The 22,983-nt window shown below is 39.2% G+C and overlaps 1 gene segment (V, D, J or C); it reads left to right on the top strand.

Moving 5' to 3' along the window:
• Nucleotides 1-2,592, top strand: part of LOC124078067 (immunoglobulin lambda variable 1-40-like) — a 50,831-nt gene extending 48,239 nt beyond the window's left edge. Inside the window, 2 exon segments of the V gene segment in view lie at nucleotides 1,988-2,322; nucleotides 2,548-2,592. Coding sequence covers nucleotides 1,988-2,322; nucleotides 2,548-2,592 — 380 coding nt within the window.
• Nucleotides 2,593-22,983: the final 20,391 nt, after the last annotated feature.

Genomic DNA, 22,983 nt, shown 5'->3' with positions numbered 1-22,983 from the left:
CCATCTCACTCCAGTCACTATGGCTATTATCAAGAATACAAGCAAAAATAAATTTGACAATGGTACACTCACACATTGGTAGTAGAAATGCAAAATGGTGCAACTATTCTGGAAAGCCATATGGAGAGTCTCAGAAAGCTTGCAATGGAACCACAATTTCACTCAGCTATCCTACTCCTAAGTTTATACACAAAGGACTTAAGAAGAGCATACTATAGTGAGACAGGCACATCAATATTTATAGCAGGTTATTTCTCAGTGTATAAACTATGGAAAAAGCCTATGTGCCCTTAAATAGATAAATGGATAAAGAAAATGTGGTATATATAAATAATGGAAGAATATTCAGACATAAAGAGAAAGAAAATTGTGGTATTTGCTGGTAAATAGATGGAACTGAAGTCTATCATGCTGTATGAAATAAGCCAAAAAAACAAAGGGTGAATATTCTCTCTTATATGTGTATGTTAACTCACAATAAGGGCAGGTGTATAAGGAAGTATAAAAGTACTGTGTATTGACAAAGGATAATGAAGGGAAGTGAGGGGGGTTGGGAATAGGAAAGATAGTAGAATGAGTCAGACATTACTTTCCTATGTTCATATATGAGCACATGACCAATGTAATTATACATCACGTACAATTGGAAAATTGAAAGTTATACTCCATGTGTGTATAATATGTTAAAATACATTCTAGTGTCATCTATAACTAATAAGAACAAATAGTAATAAAATATATAGTAAATAAAAATTTAAAAATTAAAATAAAAAAAGAAATGAAACATTATAAAAAATTCTTTAGGTAGAATTTTTTCACACTTGTGAAATACACTAAATCATATTGAACAAATATGAAGAAAAGGCTGATATTCATGCCCAGACAACCTGCATCATTGCCACTGGCTAGGAAACAAGACATTTTCATCCATGACTCAAAACATTAACAAGTCCTGCAATTTCAGCCCTTTCAGGGTCTACAGTCCCTGTGGCATTCCATGTAGCCAATGGTGGCTGAAGTGTTATATGGCTGGGACTGACTGATATTCACAACCCTCAGTCACATTCCAGCAATAAGGATTACAAATATGAACTGAGAAAGATTGAAAACATGCATACAAGTACCTTCTGAGTGGTAATTCATAAGATTTCACAACTCAGTTTCTTGCCAAGTCCAAGGTGAAAGGACCCCTGAAACAAAGTTTTTTGTTAGATAAACATGATGGTACCCTGCAAATTAATAAAACCAGAAACATTATGTTTACCTGCTTACTCCTGATCTGAGAAGAATTTATATCAGAGACACCATCTTAGACCTTTACAGTGAGGTGTCAAGTGAACTATGCATAAGTTTGCCATGAAGAGTCTGAGAAAATCAAGATGGCCTCTCTGAGGTACTGGGAGGCCACAGAAGGGGCTCACACACCTGCATATTCAGTGGGAATGCAAGACTCTCTCAGGAGTTCTGGAATGTCACATGATGATTTGTATGGGCTTGGGCAATAAGGGGCACTGCAGACCAGTTAAGAGGGTTTGTAAAGGAACCAGAACTGTAATAAGCCACCTGGCTCTGCCTGGTGCTCTCATGATAGAGATCACAGCTGTGATCTCCCACACCAATGAGCAAACCCAACTCCACCCCTGCACACTCAATTGGCATCTGTTTACATAAATGTTAACCAGGGCCCAGGGTTCAATTAGAAAGCCTGGAGGATTTAATTTGTATAGATCAACCCTCCCCTTCTCAGTGTATAAAGAGAGCAAGAGAGAGACTGGGGGGAACCTCTGCTCAGTATCAGGAACAGAAGGCAGAGCTTAGGATTATCTTCACAATGGCCTGGTCCTGTCTCCTCTTCACATTCCTTGTTCAGTGCACAGGTGTCATGATATGGAGGAGGGATATGGTGTGGGAGTTCTCTGATATGGATCCTGATTCTACTCTTGTTTCTAGGCAAAAATAACCCTCTCTGTGTCTCTCTCTCTTTCAGAGTCCTGGGCCCAGTCTGTGCTGACTCAGCAGCCCTCACTGTCTGGGACTCCAGGAGAGATGGTCACCATCTCCTGCACTGGAAGCAGCAACAATATTGGGGGTGGCTCTGATGCACACTGTTATCAGCAGTTCCCAGAAACAGCCCCTAAACTCCTTATCTATGGTAATAGTATTCGACCCTCAGGGGTCCCTGATCGCTCCTCTGGCTCCAAGTCTGGCAACTCTGCTTTGCTTACCATCATTGGGATTCAGCCTGAGGATGAGGCTGACTATTTCTCTCAGTCTTATGATTACAGCCTTGGTGCTTGCACAGTGCTCCAGGCTCATGGGGAAGTAAGACAAGAGCACCTTTTGCCATCTGTCAGGAAGGGAAACACGCAGCAGCTTTGCTCACGCTTGACTTTGGACATTTTTTGCTGCCAGTACTATAGGCCCAGCTGAATCTCCTAGTACTTCTTTGAGTGAGGAGCCTCTTGACCTCTTTCCTCAGACTCATTCACAACAGGATGTTCCTAGGAAAATGTCTCCATATAAACATAAATCATTTCTCCTTTTTAGCTTGAGATGCTGAACATTCAGGATGTTGTGGTCTCCTTTACCTGAAGTTTAGGTGATGTGGCAGCCAGTGCAACCCTGATCATCTCAGTTTTGACATCTGATGGGGAGTCCTGTGGTTCTTTTATCTATTCTTCCTTATTTCCAGAGAGCTGTGTCATCTCTCCTTGATTCTCATTATGTAATCCAGTGATTCCTATTGTAGCCAATGTTTTATATAACTTTTCTTTTGTGGGATATTTGGCAGACATTAACTACCCAGGAATGAAATTCTGTACAAATATTGAGATATGTTCACACATTTGAGAAGATCCACACATAAAGTCAAGAAACCCATCACACCCCACAAACCTCTTTTGCCCTGTGGGAATACTTCCTCTATCTCTTCTCACAGCACCTCCCAGGCAACCAGTGGTTGCTCTCTGTGGTATTTGGTCAGTTTTTAGTTGCTCTTTGTGGTATTTGGTCAGTTTTTACTTTTGTAAAGTTTTATGAATGGGATCATACAGTAAGTATTCCTTCCTTAATGTCTTCATCACCCTATAAAACTGCTATTGAGTGTCTTCCATGATGAGTTGAATTGTACTTCATCCTACTGAGGACACATCACTATATTTGTGGTCCTTGCATGCTTCTTCCTTCAGAGATACTTTTTATAGATCACATGTAAATCAAATCATATTTTATTATTCATCAGAATAGAAGAAAATATAATATATCCTAGATTATATTTATATTGCTTCTTATAAAATAAATATTTTTTAGAGCCCCAAAACTATTCAGTCCTTCAGGCACCTGTTCTTCTTTCTCTGATGGCTTTTCAAAACTGCTTACATACTACACTATCTTTATGTACCTTTAAGTAGTGCTAAATATTTGTTACTAATTTCTAGAGGTAATTTTTCGGATACTGGTGACTCCCAAGTCACTGGGATTACATGCATGCACTATCATGCTGAGCTAGAGGTCAGGTGAAATTTATTTTAGAACTGAAATGACAATACCACAGGAGGTGTAAATTTTAAACAGTATAAGTTTATATGTTTCATGATTCTAGAGACTGGGAAGCCCATCAACATAAATTTAAACTAAATTCATTAGATTCATAAAAGGCATACAGTTTCTGGTGGTGTTTGAGAACTGAGGATCGGAAGTAGGACTTTATGTTTAAATTTCAATTGAATCCAATACCCCTAGACATTGTCTCCCATCTCAAAGGAGAGACCTCGGAGCTATACAAAAGCAACACAAATTTATACAAGTAAATAATAACAGCACTCACACAGAGCAAGAAAAAAATGTGAGCATCATGGAAAAACAAGGGGGAAATGAGCACAAACAATGCAGGGCAACTCAATAATAGAGGAGTTGTTAGCTGCAGCATAAAAAAATGTCAGATAAAGATTTCAAGATATACATGCCTTGGTTGAAAAATTGACAAAACTAACAGTTGGTTCTTTGAAAAAATAAATAAGATTGACAGACCATTTGCCAAGCTAATGAGGAGAAAAAGAGAAAGAACCCAAATTACTAGCATACTGGATGAAAAAGGCAATATTACAACAGTCTGTTATAGAAGATAATTAGAAATTATTTTGAAAGTTCATACTCCAATAAGATAGAAGGTAGTGAATGCATCGATAAATTCCTTAAGTCATATCTGCCCAGATTGAGTCAGGGAGATATACACAACTTAAACCGACAAATATCATGTGAGAAAATAGAAGAAGCAATCTAAAGATTATCAACCAAGAAAAGCCCAGGAGTGGATGGATATACAGCAGAGTTTTACAAGACCTTTAAAGAAGAATTAATACCAATACTCTTTAATCTATTTCAGGAAATAGAAAAAGAGGAAGTACTTCCAAACTCATTCTATGAGGCCAATATCACCCTGATTCCAAAACCAGAGAAAGACAGTTCAAAGAAAGAAAACTTCAGAGCAATATCTCTAATGAATATAGATGCAAAAATCCTCAATGAAATTCAAATTGGACACAAAAACATATGGAAAACATCATGCACCGTGATCAAGTGTGTTTTATCCCTGTGATGCAAGGCTGGTTCAACATAGAGAAATCAATAAATGTAATTCACCACATCAATAGACTTAGAGATAAGAAGTATATGATCATCTCAATAGACGCAGAAAAAGCATTCAACAAAATACAGCATCCCTTTATGTTTAAAACACTAGAAAAACTAGGGATAACAGAAACTTATCCCAACATTGTAAAAGCTGTCTATGCTAAGCCTCAGGCCAGCATCATTCTAAATGGAGAAAAATTGAAGGCATTTCCTCTAAAATCTGGAACAAGACAGGGTTTCCCTCTCTCACCACTTCTATTCAACATAGTTCTTGAAACACTAGCCAGAGCAATTAGACAGAAGAAAGAAATTAAAGGCATAAATATAGGAAAAGAAGAACTTAAACTAGCACTATTTGCTGATGATATGATCCTATACCTAGCAGACCCAAAAAGTTCTACTAAGAAACTTTTAGAACCATTAAATGAATTCAGCAAAGTGGCAGGATATAAAATCAACACCCATAAATCAAAGGGATTCTTGTATATCAGTGACAAATCCCCTGAAAATAGAAATGAGGAAAACTTCCCCATTCACAATATCTGCAAAAAAATAAAATACTTGGGTATTAACTTAACAAAAGAGGTGAACTATCTATACAATGAAAATTATAGAACCCTAAATAAAGAAATATAAGAAGACTTTAGAAGATGGAAAGATATACCTTGATCATTGATATGCAAAATTAATATTATTAAAATGGCCATATTGCCAAAAGCACTCTATAGATTCAACACAATTCTGATCAAAATCTCAAAGGCATTCCTCACAGAAATAGAAAAAGCAATTATGAAATTCATCTGGAAAAATAAGAGACCCAGAATAGCTAAAGCAATTCTAAGCAGGAAGAGTGAAACAGGTGGTATTGCTATACCAGATCTTAAACTATACTACAGAGCAAGAGTAACAAAAAGAGCATGGTACTGGCACCAAAACAGGCTGGTAGACCAATGGTACAGAATAGAGGACACAGACACCAACTCACAAAATTACAACTACCTTATATTAGACAAATTTGCTAAAAAGCATGCAATGGAGAAAGAACAACATCTTCAACAAATGGTGCTGGGAGAACTGTAAATCCATATGCAACAAAATGAAATTGAATCCCTATCTCTCACCATGCACAAAAGTTAACTCAAAATGGATCAAGGATCTAGGAATCAAACCAGAGACTCTACATCTAATAGAAGAAAAAGTTGACCCTAATCTCCATAATGTGGGGTTAGGCCCCAAGTTCCTTAATAAGATGCCTATAGCACAAGAACTAAAACCAAGATCAACAAATGGGATGAACTCAAACTAAAAAGTTTTTTCTCAGCAAGAGAAATAATGTGTGAAGGGAATAGGGAACATACATACTGGGAACAAATTTTTACACCTCATACATCAGATAGTCTAATCTCTAAGGTATACAAAGAACTCAAAAAGCTAAACACCAAACAAACAAACAAACAAACAAACAAACAAAAAAAAAAAACCAAATAATCCAATCAACAAATGGGCCATGGACTTGAACAGACACTTCTTAGATGATATACAATTAATCAACAAATACATGAAAAAATTCTCACCATCTCTAGCAATCAGAGAAATGCAAATTAAAACTACTGTAAGATACCATCTCACTCCAGTAAGAATGGCAGCCATCATGAAGTCAAACAACAACAAGTGCTGGCAAGGATGTGGGGAAAAAGGTACACTCATACATTGCTGATGGGACTGCAAATTGGTGCAGCCAATTTGGAAATAAGTATGGAAATTCCTTGGAAAACTGGGAATGGAACCACCATTTGATGCAACTATTCCTCTTCTAAGACTATACTCAAAATACCTAAAAACAGCATACTACAGGGACACAGACACATCAATGTTTATAGAAGCACAATTCACAATAGCTAGACTGTGGAACCAACCTAGATGCCCTTCAATGGATAAATGGATAAAAAAAATTGTGGCATTTATACACAATAGAATATTACTCAGCACTAGAAAACAATAAGTTTATGGCATTTGCAGGGAAATGGATGGCATTAGAGAAAATTATGCTAAGTGAATTTAGCCAATCCCCAAAAATCAAATGCTGAATGTTTTCTCTAATATAAGGCAGTGGCTCAAAATGGAGTAGAGAGGGAGAGCATGGGTGGAAAATTACCTTTTGATAGGGAATACAGGTGGGAGGGAAAGGGAAGGAGAATGGGAATAGCAAGAATAATGGAAGGAGACGGTCATGATTATACAAAATTCATGTATGAAGATGTGAATTTGGTGTCAACATACCTTATATACAAACAGAGATATGATAAATTGTGGTATAAAGGTGTATTAAGAATTGTAATGAAAAAAAGAGAGAGTGCATATATAATGGCATAATTTGGTGTGAACATACTTTATATACAGAGATACGAAAAATTGTGCTGTGAATTGATAATTATGAATGTAATGAACTCCACTATTGTCATGTATGTAAGAAATTAAATAAATAAATAAATAAATATGAACATCTAAAGACCTAAACATTAACCAGGATAAGGCAATTACTTGTCAAATAATAGATACAATTATCAACAGATACTTTTCAGAAGAGGAAATTCAAGGTCAAGATAGTATACACAATGATATTCAGCCTTGAAATCCTCAGGAAAATTCAGGAAAACTACAACAGGTACCATTTTACAACTTTGTGACTCACAAAATTTCACAAGTACTATGCTATAAATGTCAGAAAATTTGAAACATAGGTTTTGATACCCAAGAAGGAAAAATAAAAATAAAGAAGTATAACAAAGGCTCACAAAATTTTCAGTCCTGCAGATGGTTCTAATTTTTCAACAATTCCCACCAGGAACCATGGCACTAAATTTAACTTCCAGAAAGTCACTTGTATTGACATTCCTACATCCCCTTCTGCTGAAAATTCTGTTATCCTGGTTATGATTCTTCTCAATGTAATACCTGTGTTAAAATGCTTCTGGGAAATGACAGCCAAGCAATTGACAACTATGATATTCTAAGTGGAGAAGGTTGACATGCAGAAAGTTTGAAATCAAAAGCCTGGTGGATCCAGGCCTTGGTAGTAGACTATACTTGCTTTCTCTACCTTGTGGTTCCTTCTAAGCTTTGGCACCAATAGTCCTGCTTAGGGCCTTCTATGACATCTGTGTTGCTCTCTGGGTAACTTGTGATGTCACAAACAAGTGGACTGGCAGCACTGTGACTTCACCTCACTAGGGTAAGTAGAGGAGGCCTAGATGAAGATTCAAGACTAGTACCAACTCAGAATGTGACTGTACTCCAGGGACATGTCCTTGACAACTCATCCCCAGCTTCTTCATCTGCCAGAAGTGGAGTGGGGCTTTGTGGGCTGTACATGGTCCATTTGGCCTAGAAGTGATCTGGCTTTTTCCATGGCCCCAGACTGAATGCTAGCACCACCCTCCATGTCTAGAAGGATGATGATGCCCTGAATAATTAATTGCAGGAAGCCTTCTGTATGCCTGGTGACCACAGAACCCTGTGATCAGCTTCTGGGTCCCCACTGATCTAATGAACCTGGGTGACAGTGGGCAATGGGAGGGTTCAAAGAACACCCATAGGGGACAACAAGATCAGAAACAGAGGCCTCCTACTCTGCCCCTCGAGGCCCCAGCTCACCCGAGATTTTGCCCAGTTTAGAAATTTGCCCAAACTCTACTGCATTACAGAGTTGAGGCTTATTACAACTAAGTTGGGTGTAGCATCCTGGGCTGCTTGTGGCAGGGTTATGGAAGCTTGAGCTTAAATAATCAATCTCTAGCAGGGGGCTCTTCCATTCATAAAAAGCCAATACTGGTGACAATGTGAACCTTCCAAGAGTGAACATAAGAGAATCTCTACGTCTGTAACATTTCCATATTGGATTAAACAGGTCAAAGGTGGACACTTCTTATACTATGGAACCAAGAGGAGGCTTAGTATTGTCCCCAGAACAGCTAAAGTATACAGAAACACACAAAAAATTGCAGAGACTTTTTTTTCCTTTTTCTTTTTTAAATATTTTTAGTTGTAGATGGACACAATATTTTCATTTTATTTATTTTTTTAATGTGGTGCTGAGGATCGACCCCAGTGCCTTACACATTTGAGACAAGCACTCAACCACTGAGCTACAACTCCAGCAGAAATTGCAGAATCTTGATGCCAAGATTGAAGAAAGCAGCACAGACATGAATAAAAGCAGATTTTGTGAGCATATGAGCTTGGTTTTTCTGGTTTCCATACATAGGAAAAGCATTATGGAGTGCTAAGAGCCATAGCCAAGTAGTAATGATGCATGGCATTTTTGGTTGAAAGGTGACGCCAGCAAGCCATTGAGATGATGTGATTGTGTTAAGATCTACATTCAAATGGATATTAGACCCCTGCTGTCCACCTCGGCCTGCTACAACTCCTGGAGAGTTCCCATTGGTTGGGAAGTGTGGTAGGAGGGAATTCCGGAGGAGGGATTTCCTGTTGGTGTGTGCGTCCGGGAGAACACAGCTTGTGTGGGTCGGCATATTTCCCAGGAACATACAGGGCATTGGCCGGAGTTTCAAAAATAAAGTTTGCTCCTGTTTGAGTGGCTCATGATTTTGTGCCCAGCCAGACTGCGGCAATGGAGCACAGGGTAAGCAATGCCTTCCAGCCCACCCTACTGAGCCTTCTGCTAGACATTGGGTGGGGCCCACAATTGTGTTTTCAGAGGCTGTACAATCCATTGTTCCGAGGGGAAGTGCAGGAGGACTCACAGGCCTAATCCCAAAGCTACAACCAACTGCAGATTCTGCTCAGCCAGTAACCTTTCCCCAGTAGTTCCCTTTCTCTCTGGCCAGGCCCATCTCAGACAGCAAACAATTCTATGGCAGTTCTGAGGCATGGGCAGAGGGATTTCTGCCATTGCAAGGGCTCCTAGTCACCAACCCAATAATTCCCTACCTCACCATAAGATCTGTACCAGGGAAGTAACCAGGAATTCCTCTTGCTTGTTCCTCAGCAAGGCTAGAAAAAAGTGCCAACACATGCCTTCTTTGGTACAGGAGAGGACAGAGTATATTTTGCAAGGCCCAGTGGGCGAGACCTTGGTTGTACCATCCCCACCAGCTCACTGGCTAAACACCTGCAGGACCAGTCCTGTGATGACCCAGCACCTATCACTTACGGATGAATTTCCCTCAGAGGCCCAAAGGCAGCCAGCATGGGGCCACCTACCCGCCTGACTCCACTCCAACTGAACCAAATGCCAGCCCACATGTGCAGCCATTTGGCTGCCACCCTGGAGGGGTGGGTGCACTGGTATTTTTGGATATGAAAACACAGGCAACAGGTCTGCCTCTCTCCACAAAATGAGCCAGACATAGATAACATCAGGCACTTCCCCAGGCAAACAATGGAAAATTTTAGAGTTAAAATAGACACAAAATCTGACACAATGTTCTTCAACTCATAAAAATCAAATACAAATAAAAAGGAGATGAAGAGACAGTACTAAAATGAACTCAATATCTGTATAGGTCTCTGTATTTTATTGACCTCAGCATCCATTCCTTCTACAAGAGTAGGAAATGATTCAGATCACTAGTATTGTTCCCAGAGAATTTCACTCAAGAAAAATTGGAGAAGCCTAGTGGCTAAATAATAGGAAGCAAATGGCTCCAACTGTCAACTTCCAACTCAGGAGAATACAAGTGCAGTTTTCCTGGCTTCAATAACTTGGAAAGGCATTATGGGTCACAGATTAGTCAGCTTTCCCTCCCAGCCTTCCCAGATCCACTGCTTAGCTGTCATTCCATCCAGAAATTGGGAAGTGCCTCCACTTCTGTTCCCAGGGTCTGTCCTCTCTTGTTCTCCCAGGAGTGGACAAAGTCCATGATCCTGAAGCTACTCCTAATGCAGTTGCTGCTAGGTTAAAAACCCTCCTCCCAAAAAGCTGCCTCTAGGAAGGGTGTGGGCCATTCCTGACTGCCCCCTGACAGCTCTGGGGCCTGGCCAGGAATGGAAGAATTCCTGCCATTGCAGTACCTGCTGACACTCAAATTCAACATCTTCCTCCCTCCTCAGGAGATGAGGAAACCTCAATAGGTCAGAGGGTTGGATCCCTGAACAGGGAAGTCTGTGTTCAGAGTCCATGGAGAGAGTGGCCAAGACATGGCTGGGAAAGTCAAAACATTGCAGATAGATAACATCTTATATGGAAGTTCAGGCAACTGATATGGCCTGCTCGCTGAAATCAGCCAGAGAGAATGCCCAGAATTGCTCCAAGTCCACTTTGAAAATATTTAGAAAGGTCACAGAATTTGCACAGCCTGCTATTTTTTTAATATTTATTTTTTAGTTTTCGGTGGAGACAACATCTTTGTTTGTATGTGGTGCTGAAGATCGAACCTGGGCCACACGCATGCCAGGCGAGCGCGCTACCGCTTGAGCCACATCCCCAGCCCTCATCCAGCATATTTGCAGGCTTGGTTCCAGAGCTAGTGGGTTTTTTTGTGGGGCCACCATCATGAATTCCACTTTACCTTCCCAATCCCTCTTCTTGGGGCCTCCACCTAGCTCAGGTAGGATCTTCCTCTGCTCACCCAGGCTCAAACCCCAAGACTACCCACACAACTTCAGCGTGGACACCCCCAGCCCACTAGCTCAAAGGGACTGGCAATATACTCCACATTTGAAGTGATTTTTTATCCCTTGAGCCACGTTTGAGGTCATCCTTGGAGTCCTGATAAACAAAATAGAAGTGTTGTATCCATGTACACTAAAAAAATAATGTTTAATTTTTTCTTTTATTATTATATTTGTATTTGTGCATAATTATACACAAAAGTGGGATTCATTGTTACATATTTGTACATGTGCACAATGTGCATTTTCTACATTTTCTTCCATGGATATATATCTCTTGTAGTTGGTAGACAACTTAATATGCTTTTTATTGCTTTTATTTTTTAAATCCATGACAGAGGAATGCATCACAATTCTTATTACACATATAGAACACAATTTTTCATATCTCTGTATATCAAGTATGTTCACATCAATTCATGTCTTCATACATGTTCTTTGCATAATAATGTCCATTACATTCCACAATTATTGCTAACTCCCTGCCCCATCCCTTCCCCTCCCACCACTCTGCCCTATCTAGCATTCATCTATTCCTCCCATGCTCCCTCTCCCTAATCCTCTATGAGTCAGTCTCCTTACATCAAAGAAACCATTCAGCATTTGTTTTTTTTGGGATTGGCTAACTTCGTTAGCATTATTGTGGAGAGCCACAGTCAAGTTGGAATGGCCCCTGGCTTTTTGCCAGAAGTAATGATTGAGAGGCAGCCATTAAGATGATGCTGGATTGAAACAGGCTGTGTATTCAATTGTTTATAGACCCCTGCTGTCCGCCTCCTGTGCGGACTACTTTGGAGTTCTCCCAGGGATTCCTGGGGAGTTCGCGTTGGTTGGTGAAGTTCTGGTGGAGGGAGTTCAGGTTGGTGTGTGGTGTCGCTGGAAGGACCGCGTGATGGTGTTCGGGGGAGTTCGGAAATAAAGTTTGTTCCTGCTTGAGTGGCTCATGATTTATGCCCAGCCAGACTGCAGCAATTGGTGGCCCGTGCGGGGAACGTCTGAGCGTAAGTGATAAGGTAAACTGCTCGCTCCTGAGGGCAGTGCGAGAGGATGGGTAACCATTTAAAGATTCTTCTTTCATTTTGTTTCACTTTTGTTTTAAGTTGCCAGTCCCTGGAGATGGGTGGGACAGAAGAAAAACTGCTCACATCTGAGGAAAAACTATTTGTGTCTGAGGAACAGATAGGAGAAAGGATGGATGGACATTTCAGGAGGATAGAAAGGCTGATATAATGAATTTTTGTTCCATTTTGTCTCAGTTTTCCTTTGCATTATGTTAGTGAGGGGTATCTACATCATGGAAATATGGAATTAAAAATTAATAAGAACCAAACTGAAAGGGCATTAAGTAAAGTGCTAGAGGAAGGAGGCATCTCAGTAAAATCAAGATAGTTAGGGCATACATTAAGATGATACAAAGGTGAGTCCATGGTTCATTAAAGAGGGGATGTTAAATATATCTCAATGGAACAATCATGGTGAAGATTTTAAAAATATACAAAAGGAAAGCCCAGGAACTCTACCAGTTAGCACATTACCATTATGGATGTTGGTGCAATCTTGTTGGCTCAGTCTAGGAGAAGACATCTTACATCAAGTAAAAGAGGAAGTCTCTCGAGTTAGACAAAGGAAAAAGGTTTAGAGGAGGAAGGGCTATCAGGGGAGAAGTTACAACAGGAGGCTGCTACTAACACCTTTCTATCACCAGAGGGTGTAAGTGTCCAACCAACAGCTCCACCTATGGAGACAACATATGCTGGGGGGCCCCCAACCCCTGTAGTTGATAGATGGGATCCTGAGACAGGACCTCAAAGATTGGCATGCCATCTACTTGAGCAGGCAGGAGGGCAGTGAATTCACCATGCTCTAGATTTCAAAACAGTGAAGCAGCTAAAAGAGGCTGTAACAACTTATGGCCCTCAAGCACCCTTCACTGTAAGCATGGTCGAATTCATTACCTACTTGGACACGACTCCAGCAGATTGGGCTAGTATGTGTAAAGCTGTGCTAAATGGAGGACAACACCTGTTATGGAAGGTTGCCAATGAGGAATTTTGCATGGAGACGGCTAGGTGAAATGAAGCAGCTGGTTATCCTCAGCGAAATCTAAATATGTTGTTAGGAGAGGAACCTTGTGAGGGTCAGCTGCAACAAATTGCATATGATCCTTCCATATACTCACAAATTGCTGCAGATGCAGTTAGGGCATGGAAGACTTTACAAGGACATGGAGATTTACAAGGTCAATTATATAAGGTAATACAAGGAGCTAATGAACCTTATGCTGAATTTGTAGATAGGCTTATTCAAATAGCTACCAGAGTTTTTGTGGATACAGAGCAAACAATGCCATTAATTAAACATCTAGCCTATGAGCAAGCAAACAAATGGAGCAGGAAGGCCATTAGACCATGGAAACATGCAGATTTAAACACATATATTAAATTATGTAGAGACATTAATGAACAAGGGCAAGTCTTGGAAGCTGCAGTACAACAGGCTTTAGATGCCAGGCCAAAAACATGCTACAACTGTGAACAAACAGGACATTTTAAAAGGAATTGCCCCATAGGAGGAGGGTTTAACAAAACTATGTATCAAAGGGGTAGAATATGGGTATTTGCCCACGATGCCATAGAGGGAGACACTGGGCTAATGAATGCCATTCTCAAACCAACATAGAGGGTACTCCATTATCAAAAAACGTACAAGGACCAGGTGTTTACCCATGATATTGGGTAGAAAAGCTTCGGGCTCCATTGCCAAAAAACAGACAGGGGGACCCAATGCTCTGGGGCCCAAGACCACAAATATATGGGTCACTGGAGGAACCCAGCAACACCATCAGGGTAGTTCCCAGGACATATTATCCATTAGATCCCTCATTAGACAAACCAGAGGCAGCGCAGGATTGGACATCTGCGCCTCCACCAGAGCAGTACTAACTCCAGATATATGAGTTCAAATCATTCCCACAGGGGTAAAAGGACCTCTTCCCCAAGGAACAGTAGGCTTATTATTGGGGTGCAGTTTTTCTACTGTAAAAGGACTTATGATAAGTCCTGGGGTAATTGACCCCGATTATGAAGGTGAAGTAAAAATTATAGCCAGTTCTCCAAAGGGTATATCAGTAATTTCACCAGGAGATAGAATAGCACAGTTATTAATAATATCCAGCCTACATGATAAATTTTCCAGCTGTACTATATAAAGAGGTTCCAGGGGATTAGGCTCCACAGGTGTAGATTGGGCTATGCTTACATTCTTTTTTTTAAGATTTTTTTTAAAGAGAGAGAGAGAGAGAGAGAATGAATTTTAATATTTATTTTTAGTTTTTCGGCGGACACAACAACTTTCTTTGTATGTGGTGCTAAGGATCGAACCCTTGCTGCACGCATGCCAGGCAAGAGCGCTACTGCTTGAGCCACACCCCCAGCCCCCAGCTATGCTTTCTTTAAATTTAGATTCTTTCCCCATGCTAAAACTAAATATTCAAGTACATGAATTTAATGAGCTACTGGATACAGGTGCAAACCTTAGCATCATCTCTCATCAAGAATGGCCAAAACATTGGCCATTACAAGAAGCCACTCAAAATCTTCGAGGCCTAGGAGTGGCAACTAATCCCCATAGAAGTGCAATGGTATTACATTGGAATGATCCTGAAAGATGTGAAGGAACTATACAGCCATATGTCTTGGATCATCTTCCTATAAATTTATGGGGACGAGATGTCCTAGATCAATTAGGTTTGACATTAACAAATATCATCAATCCAAATGCACCCACTATTATGACTAGACAAGGTTTTAGGAAAGGAAAAAGATTAGGAGAACAAGAACAAGGCATAGTAGCACCAATACAAATAGATCAAGGAACAGACAGACATGGATTGGGTTTTCAGGGGGGGTCACTGAGACAATAAAAATTACTTGGAAATCAGAAAGACCAGTATGGGTTCCTCAGTGGCCCATGACTAAAGAAAAGATAAAAGCAGCCCATGACCTGGTCAAACAACAATTAGCAGAGGGACATATACAACCTTCAGTATCTCCCCATAATACTCCCATTTTTGTCATTAAAAAGAAATCTGGTAAATGAAGATTATTGCAAGATTTAAGAGCCATTAATAATGAGATGGTTATTATGGGACCTGCTCAATTGGTGATTCCTCAATTGTCTGCTTTGCCAAAAACCTGGTATGTTTTAGTTATAGATATTAAAGATTTTTTTTTTCAATTCCAATTCATCCTGAGGATAGTCCACGTTTTGCATTTACTGTCCCTGCGTTGAATCATGAAGGTCCTGATCAGAGATATGGATGAAAAGTACTCCCTCAAGGGATGGCTAACAGCCCAACTGTGTGTCGAATTTATGTTAACAAAGCAATCCAGTCACTTAGAAATCAAAATCCTGAACTACAAATATTTCACTATATGGACAATGTATTATTAGCACACAAAGATAAAAACACATTGCAAGAATGTTATGCCACACCTACAAACTGATTAAAAAATTACTACTTTTTTGATGACTTTTTTATTGGCTGTTCAAAACATTACAAAGCTCTTGACATATCATATTTCATACATTAGATACAAGTGGGTTATGAACTCCCATTTTTACCCCAAATACAGATTGCAGAATCACATCCGTAACACATCCACATTTTTACATAATGCCATATTAGTAACTGTTGTATTCTGCTACCTTTCCTTTCCTCTACTGTCCTCCTCCCCTCCCCTCCCATCTTCTCTCTCTACCCCATCTACTGTAATTCATTTCTCTCCTTGTTTTTTTTCCCCATTCCCCTCAGAACCTCTTATATGTAACTTTGTATAACAATGAGGGTCTCCTTCCATTTCCATGCAATTTCCCTTTTCTCTCCCTTTCCCTCCTACCTCATGTCTCTGTTTAATATGAATTTTTTCCTCCTGCTCTTCCTCCCTGCTCTGTTCTTAGTTGATCTCATTATATCAAAGAAGACAATTGGCATTTGTTTTTTTTAGGGATTGGCTAGCTTCACATAGCACAATTTGCTCTAATGCCATCCATTTCACTGCAAATTCCATGATTTTGTCATTTTTTAGTGCTGCGTAATAGTCCATTGTGTATGCCACATTTTTTTAATCCATTCATTTATTGAAGGGCATCTGGGTTTGTTCCACAGTCTACCTATTGTGAATTGTGCTGCTATGAACATCGATGTGGCAGTATCCCTGTACTACGCTCTTTTAAGATTTTCAGGGAATAGTCCGAAAAGGGCAATACCTAGGTCAAATGGTGGTTCCATTCCCAGCTTTCCCAGGAATCTCCATACTGCTTTCCAAATTGGCCACACCAATTTTCAGTCCCACCAGCAATGTACAAGTGTACCCTTTTCCCCACATCCTCGCCAGCACTTGTTGTTGTTTGACTTCATAATGGCTGCCAATCTTACTGGAGTCAGATGGTATCTTAGGGTGGCTTTGATTTGCATTTCTCTGACTGCTAGAGATGGTGAGCATTTTTTCATGTACTTGTTGATTGATTGTATGTCCTCCTCTGAGAAGTGTCTGTTCAGGTCCTTGGCCCATTTGTTGATTGGGTTATTTGTTATCTTATTGTTTAATTTTTTGAGTTCTTTGTATACACTGGATATTAGGGCTCTAACTGAAGTGTGAGGAGTAAAAATTTGTTCCCAGGATGTAGGCTCCCTATTTACCTCTCTTATTGGTTCTCTTGCTGAGAAAAAACTTTTTAGATTAAGTAAGTCCCATTTGTTGATTCTTGTTGTTAACTCTTGTGCTATGGGTGTCCTATTAAGGAATTTGGAGCCTGACCCCACAATATGTAGATTGAGCCAACTTTTTCTTCTCTCAGATGCAGAGTCTCTGATTTGATATCAAGCTCCTTGATGCATTTTGAGTTAACTTTTGTGCATGGCGAGAGAAGGGGATTCAGTTTCATTTTGTTGCATATGGATTTCCAGTTTTCCCAGCACCATTTGTTGAAGATGCTATCCTTCCTCCATTGCATGTTTTTAGCCACTTTATCAAATATAAGATAGTTGTAACTTTGTGGATTAGTCTCTGTGTCCTCTATTCTGTACCATAGGTCCACTTCTCCTGTTTTGGTACCAGTACCATGCTGTTTTTGTTACTATTGCTCTGTAGTATAGTTTGAAATCTGGTATCGCTATGCCGCCTGATTCACACTTCCTGCTTAGAGTTGCTTTTGCTATTCTGTGTCTTTTATTTTTCCATATGAATTTCATGATTGTTTTTTTCTATTTCCACAAGAAATGCCATTGGGATTTTGATTGGCATTGCATTAAACCTATAGAGAACTTTTGGTAATATCGCCATTTTGATGATGTTAGTTCTGCCTATCCATGAACAGGGTATATTTTTCCATCTTCTAAGATCTTTTATTTCTCTGTTTAGGGTTCTGTAGTTTTGTTGTATAAATCTTACACCTCTTTTATCAGGTTGATTCCCAAGTATTTTATTTTTTTGAGGATATTGTGAATGGGGTGTTTTTTCTCATTTCCGTTTCAGAAGTTTTGTCGCTGATATACAGAAATGCCTTTGATTTATGCATGTTGATTTTATATCCTGCCACTATGCTGAATTCATTTATTAGTTCTAGTAGTTTCTTTGTAGACCCTTTTGGGTCTTCTAGGTATAGAATCATGTCACCCACAAATAGTGATAATTTAAGTTCTTCTTTTCCTATTTTTATGCCTTTAATTTCTGTCGTCTGTCTAATTGCTCTGGCCAGTGTTTCCTGAACTATATTGAACAGAAGTGGTGACAGAGGGCATCCCTGTCTTGTTCCAGATTTTAGAGGGAATGCCTTCAGTTTTTCTCCATTCAGAATGATGCTAGCCTGAGGCTTAACATAGATAGCTTTTACAATGTTGCGGTAAGTTCCTGTTATCCCTAGTTTTTCTAATGTTTTTGATATAAAGCGATGCTGTACTTTGTTGAATGCTTTTTCTTCATCTATCGAGATGATCATATGGTTCTTACTTTTGAGTCTATTGATGTGGTGAATAACATTTATTGATTTATGTATATTGAACCATCCTTACATCCCAGGGATGAATTCTACTTGATCATGGTGCACTATTTTTTTGATGTGTTTTTGTATCCGATTCACCAGAATTTTATTGAGGATTTTGCATCTAGGTTCATTAGAGATATTGGTCTGTAGTTTTCTTTCTTTGTGGTGTCTTTGTCTAGTTTCGGAATTAGGGTGATGTTGGCCTCATAGAATGAATTTGGAAGAGCTCCCTCTTTTTCTATTTCCTGAAATAACTTGAAAACTATTGGTATTAATTATTCTTTAAAGGTTTTGTAAAACTCTGCTGTATACCCATCTGGTCCTGGGCTTTTTTTGGTTGGTAGTCTTTTGATTGCTTCTTCTATTTCATCCATTGATATTGGTCTGTTCAAATTGTGTGTATCCTCCTGACTCAGTCTGGGCAAATCATATGACTTAAGAAATTTATTGATGTCTTCACTATCTTCTATTTTATTGGAATATAGGTTTTCAAAATAATTTCTAATTGTCTTCTGTATTTCTGTAGCATCTGTTGTGATATTGCATTTTTCATCCCATATGTGGGTAATTTGAGTTCTATCTCTTCTTCTCTTCATTAGCATGGCTAAGGGTCTGTGGATCTTATTTATTTTTGTGAAGAACCAACTTTTAGTTTTGTCAATTTTTTCAATAGTTTCTTTGTTTCAATTTTGTTGATTTCCACTCTGATTTTAATTATTTCTTGCCTTCTGCTACATTTTCTGTTGTTTTGCTCTTTCTTTTCTAGGGCTTTGAGATGAAGTGTGAGCTCTTTTATTTGTTGTTTTTTTCTTTTTCTGAGGCATGACCTCCAGGCGATGAATTTCCCTCTTAAAACTGCTTTCATTGTGTCCCATAGATTCCGATATGTTGTGTCTGTATTTTCATTTATCTCTAAGAATTTTTTGATTCTTCCTTTATGTCTTCTGTAACCCATTGATCGTTCAATAACATATTGTTCATTTTCCATGTGATGTAGGATTTTTCCTTCCTTCTTTTATCATTGATTACCAGTTTCATTCCATTATGATCAGATAAAGTGCATGTTATTATCTCCACCTCTTTATATTTACTGAGGGTTGCCCTATGGCATAATATATGGTCTATTTTGGTGAAGGATCCATGTGCTACTGAGAAAAAAGTATATCCACTTAATGGTGATTGATATATTCTATATATGTCAGTTAAGTCCAGGTTATTGATTGTGATATTGAGTTCTATAGTTTCTTTATTCAACTTTTGTTTGGAGGATCTGTCCAATGGTGAGAGAGGTGTGTTGAAGTCACCTAAAATTATTGTGTTGTGGTCTATTTGATTCTTGAACTTGAGGAGAGTTTGTTTTATGAACGTCAAAGCACACTTATTTGGTGCATTAATATTGATAATTGTTATGTCTTGTTGGCGAATGGTTCCTTTTCACAGTATATAATGTCCTTCCTTATCCCTTTTGATTAACTTAGTCTTGAAGTTGATTTTATTCGATATGAGGATGGCCACCCATGCTTGCCTACGATGACTGTGTGCGTGGTATATTTTTCCCAACCTTTCACCATCAGCCTGTGTATGTCTTTTACAATCAGATGTGTCTCTTGGAGGCAGCATATTGTTGAATTTGTTTTTTAATCCATGTTACCAGCCTTTGTCACTTTATTGGAGCGTTTAAGACATTAACGTTTAGAGTTACTATTGATGTATGGTTTGCACTTCCAGCCATGTTTCATTATTTATCTTTTTTTTTTTTAAATTTAGTTTGTTTCTCCATGATTAGCTTTCCCCCCTCCCTCTGTCTTTACTGAGATACTTCCCACTGCTGGTTTTGGTTATTGTTTTTCATTTCTTCCTCATGTAGTGTTTTGCTCAAGATGCTTTGCAGTGCTGGTTTTCTGGCTGCAAATTGTTTTAACTTTTGTTTATCATGAAAGATTTTTATTTCATTGTCGTACCTGAAGCTTAATTTTTCTGGATACAAAATTCTTGGTTGGCATCCATTGTCTTTCAGTTTTTGAAATACGTTGTTCCAGGATCTTCTCGCTTTCAGCATCTGTGTTGAAAAATCCGGTGTTAACCTTATTGATTCACCCCTGAATATAATCTGCCTCCTTTCTCTTGTAGCTTTTAATATTTTCTCTTTGTTCTGTATATTGGATATCTTCATAATAATGTGTCTTGGCGTTGGTCAACTGTGATTTTGTATGCTCAGTGTCCTGTATGCATCGACAATTTGTATATCCATTTCCTATTTTATTTCTGGAAAGTTTTCTATAATTATTTCATTCAGCAGTTTGCTCATTCCCTTGGTTTGAACCTCTATACCTTCCTCTATCCCATATCTCTTGGATGTTTTTCTCGTGATTTTTTTTTTTTTACCAGCATTTCTGAGTTGGCTAGACTCTTTTCAAGATGATATATTTTGTCTTCTTTATCTGACATTCTAGCTTGTACTTGCTCCACTTTGTTAATGATACTCTCATCCGAGATTTTAATTTGGTGTATAGTTTCCTTCATTTCTAGAATTATTGTTTTTTTTTTAATAATCTCTATCTCCTGATAAAGATGCTTATTTACTTCTATTATCTGTTTATGTAATTCATTTTCAATGTGTTCTTTCACTGTTTGAATTTGTTGTTTCATATCCTCTTTAAGATTCCATTCCATCTGTTTAAGTTATTCCTTGAGTTCTTTATTTGGCCATTTTTCTGATGCCTCTAGGGCCTCCTGAATATTTAGGCTGTCCTGAATTGTTTGTACTCCTTTTCTTCCTTGCTTTTTCATGCTGCTCATGTTACTTCTGGTTCTGTTTGACTGCTGAGTTACTGTTTACTCCTATAAATTTATTTGATGCTTGGGAGGAAAGATATTAGAAGGGAAGGGAAGAAGTCACTAAAGAGAATGAGAGTAAGCTGGTAGAATTCAAGGAAGGGGGGATAAGGAAATTGAAAAGCAATGAAAAGACAAAAGAAAAAATAGACAATAAAAAAAAAGAAAAAAAATTAAAAAATAATAAAAAAATTTAAAAAAAAATAATAAAAAATATTTTAAAAAATTAAAAATAAAAAAATGGAAATAAAAAAAAAATTAAAAAAAAATAATAAATGCAGTCTTAGTGTTTGATTAACTTCTCTTCCAGTAGGTGGAGCTGTGCCTACCGGGCCAAGCTTCTCCTCTCAATATGCAGCAACCAATCACTGTGCAGCAGCTCCTCCTCCCAGACTGGGCGGGTCTCCAATCCTGAGTGCCTAGGGCCTTCTCTTGTGTCTAGTCACTTCCCCACTTTTCCTCAAGCCAGGCCCTGCTCATTGTTGATGCTCACCACAATACTGGTGATACACCAGGTCTGCTGCTCCCAGGAGCCCTATTTTCTTGAACAACTGGGCACACTCTCCCCATTTGCCATTCCCTCAGACGCTAAGTTTGTGGAGCTTGGGGCTGAGAACCCTCAGCGAATTTTGCTTGCCCTCCGGTATCCATGCCCCAGGTAGCTGGTGCAAGAGACCTCAGTTGTCAGCACTGGTGGGAGCAGTAGCCGGAGGTTCTGCGCCATGGGTCCCATGCCACTCCTGATTCCCTCGGTCTTACTATCGCACTCACGGGAGAGCTGGGAGGGGCCCTTAAGTTTTCCCCGTTGTGTGGAGAGGAAGAGCTAGGGGGTTACACACCGGTCACCACCGGTTTCAATGAAGTTATCTCCTCATTGAAAGTTATCACTGCATTCTGGTGACCTCAGTTGTCTGCCATGGTAGAATCCCATGCAAATGGTGACGGTTCGTTCCCTTTGCCTGGTGAACAATGCAACGGGTGGGTCCTGACTCGCTCTCCCAAGCCCCATCTCAATCTTGTGACCACTGCCTATGAAGGCCCAGTTGGTATTAACTTCCACAGGTTCAGAAGGGCTGACCAGTTGTGCTGAGTCACAGCAGTTTGTCTGCGAAACGCAGGCGAACGGGAGCTTGAATTCAGCCGATCCGGGCTTGGTGTGTGTTCTGAGAGGCCCAGACTGTTCGCCCCAGAACCACGTCAGCTCAGCATTACCTAGTGATCCTGAGCAAACAGCATTTAGATGGTTTATAACTCCCTATGCCCTCGCGGCTGAAGAGGTCAGAGACTTGATCTCTCTGCGCCTGCTGCCATGTTTGATCCCCTTCGAGAAAAAGGTTATTAAAAATTTATAATCTAGAGATAGCAATAGATAAAGTACAATTAAATTTTCCAATTAATTATTTAGGAGTTCTATTATCCTCAACCATGGTCCGTACACCAAAAATTCAAATATGAGTAGATCAACTCAAATCACTTAAAGACTTTCAAAAGTTATTAGGAGACATAAATTGGATAAGGCCTTATCTAGGCATACCAACAGGAGAGTTGGGACCTTTATTTGATATCCTAAAAGGTCCACCAGATCCAAATTCACCCTTAATATTAATGCCTAAAACAAGAAAGGCATTAAAAATCATTGAAACATATATGGAAAATATGCATTTGGATAGAATTGATATAAATTTGCCTTTATTATTTATTGTACTACCAACAAAAAAAAAAAATATTCCTACAGGAGTATTTTGGCAAGAAGGTCTATTATTGTGGATACATTTATCTTATTCTCCTAACACTATTCTTACTAAGTATCCTGAGGCTCTAGGACAATTAATACTC

This window comes from Marmota monax, unplaced genomic scaffold (genome assembly GCF_021218885.2).
Source record: "Marmota monax isolate L192 unplaced genomic scaffold, Marmota_monax_Labrador192_F-V1.1 WCK01_AAM20220418_F8-fsc00465, whole genome shotgun sequence".
Classification (NCBI taxonomy): Eukaryota; Metazoa; Chordata; class Mammalia; order Rodentia; family Sciuridae; genus Marmota; species Marmota monax.
The sequence above is the reverse complement of the archived record's forward strand: the minus strand, read 5'-3'. Positions and strand labels throughout refer to the sequence as shown.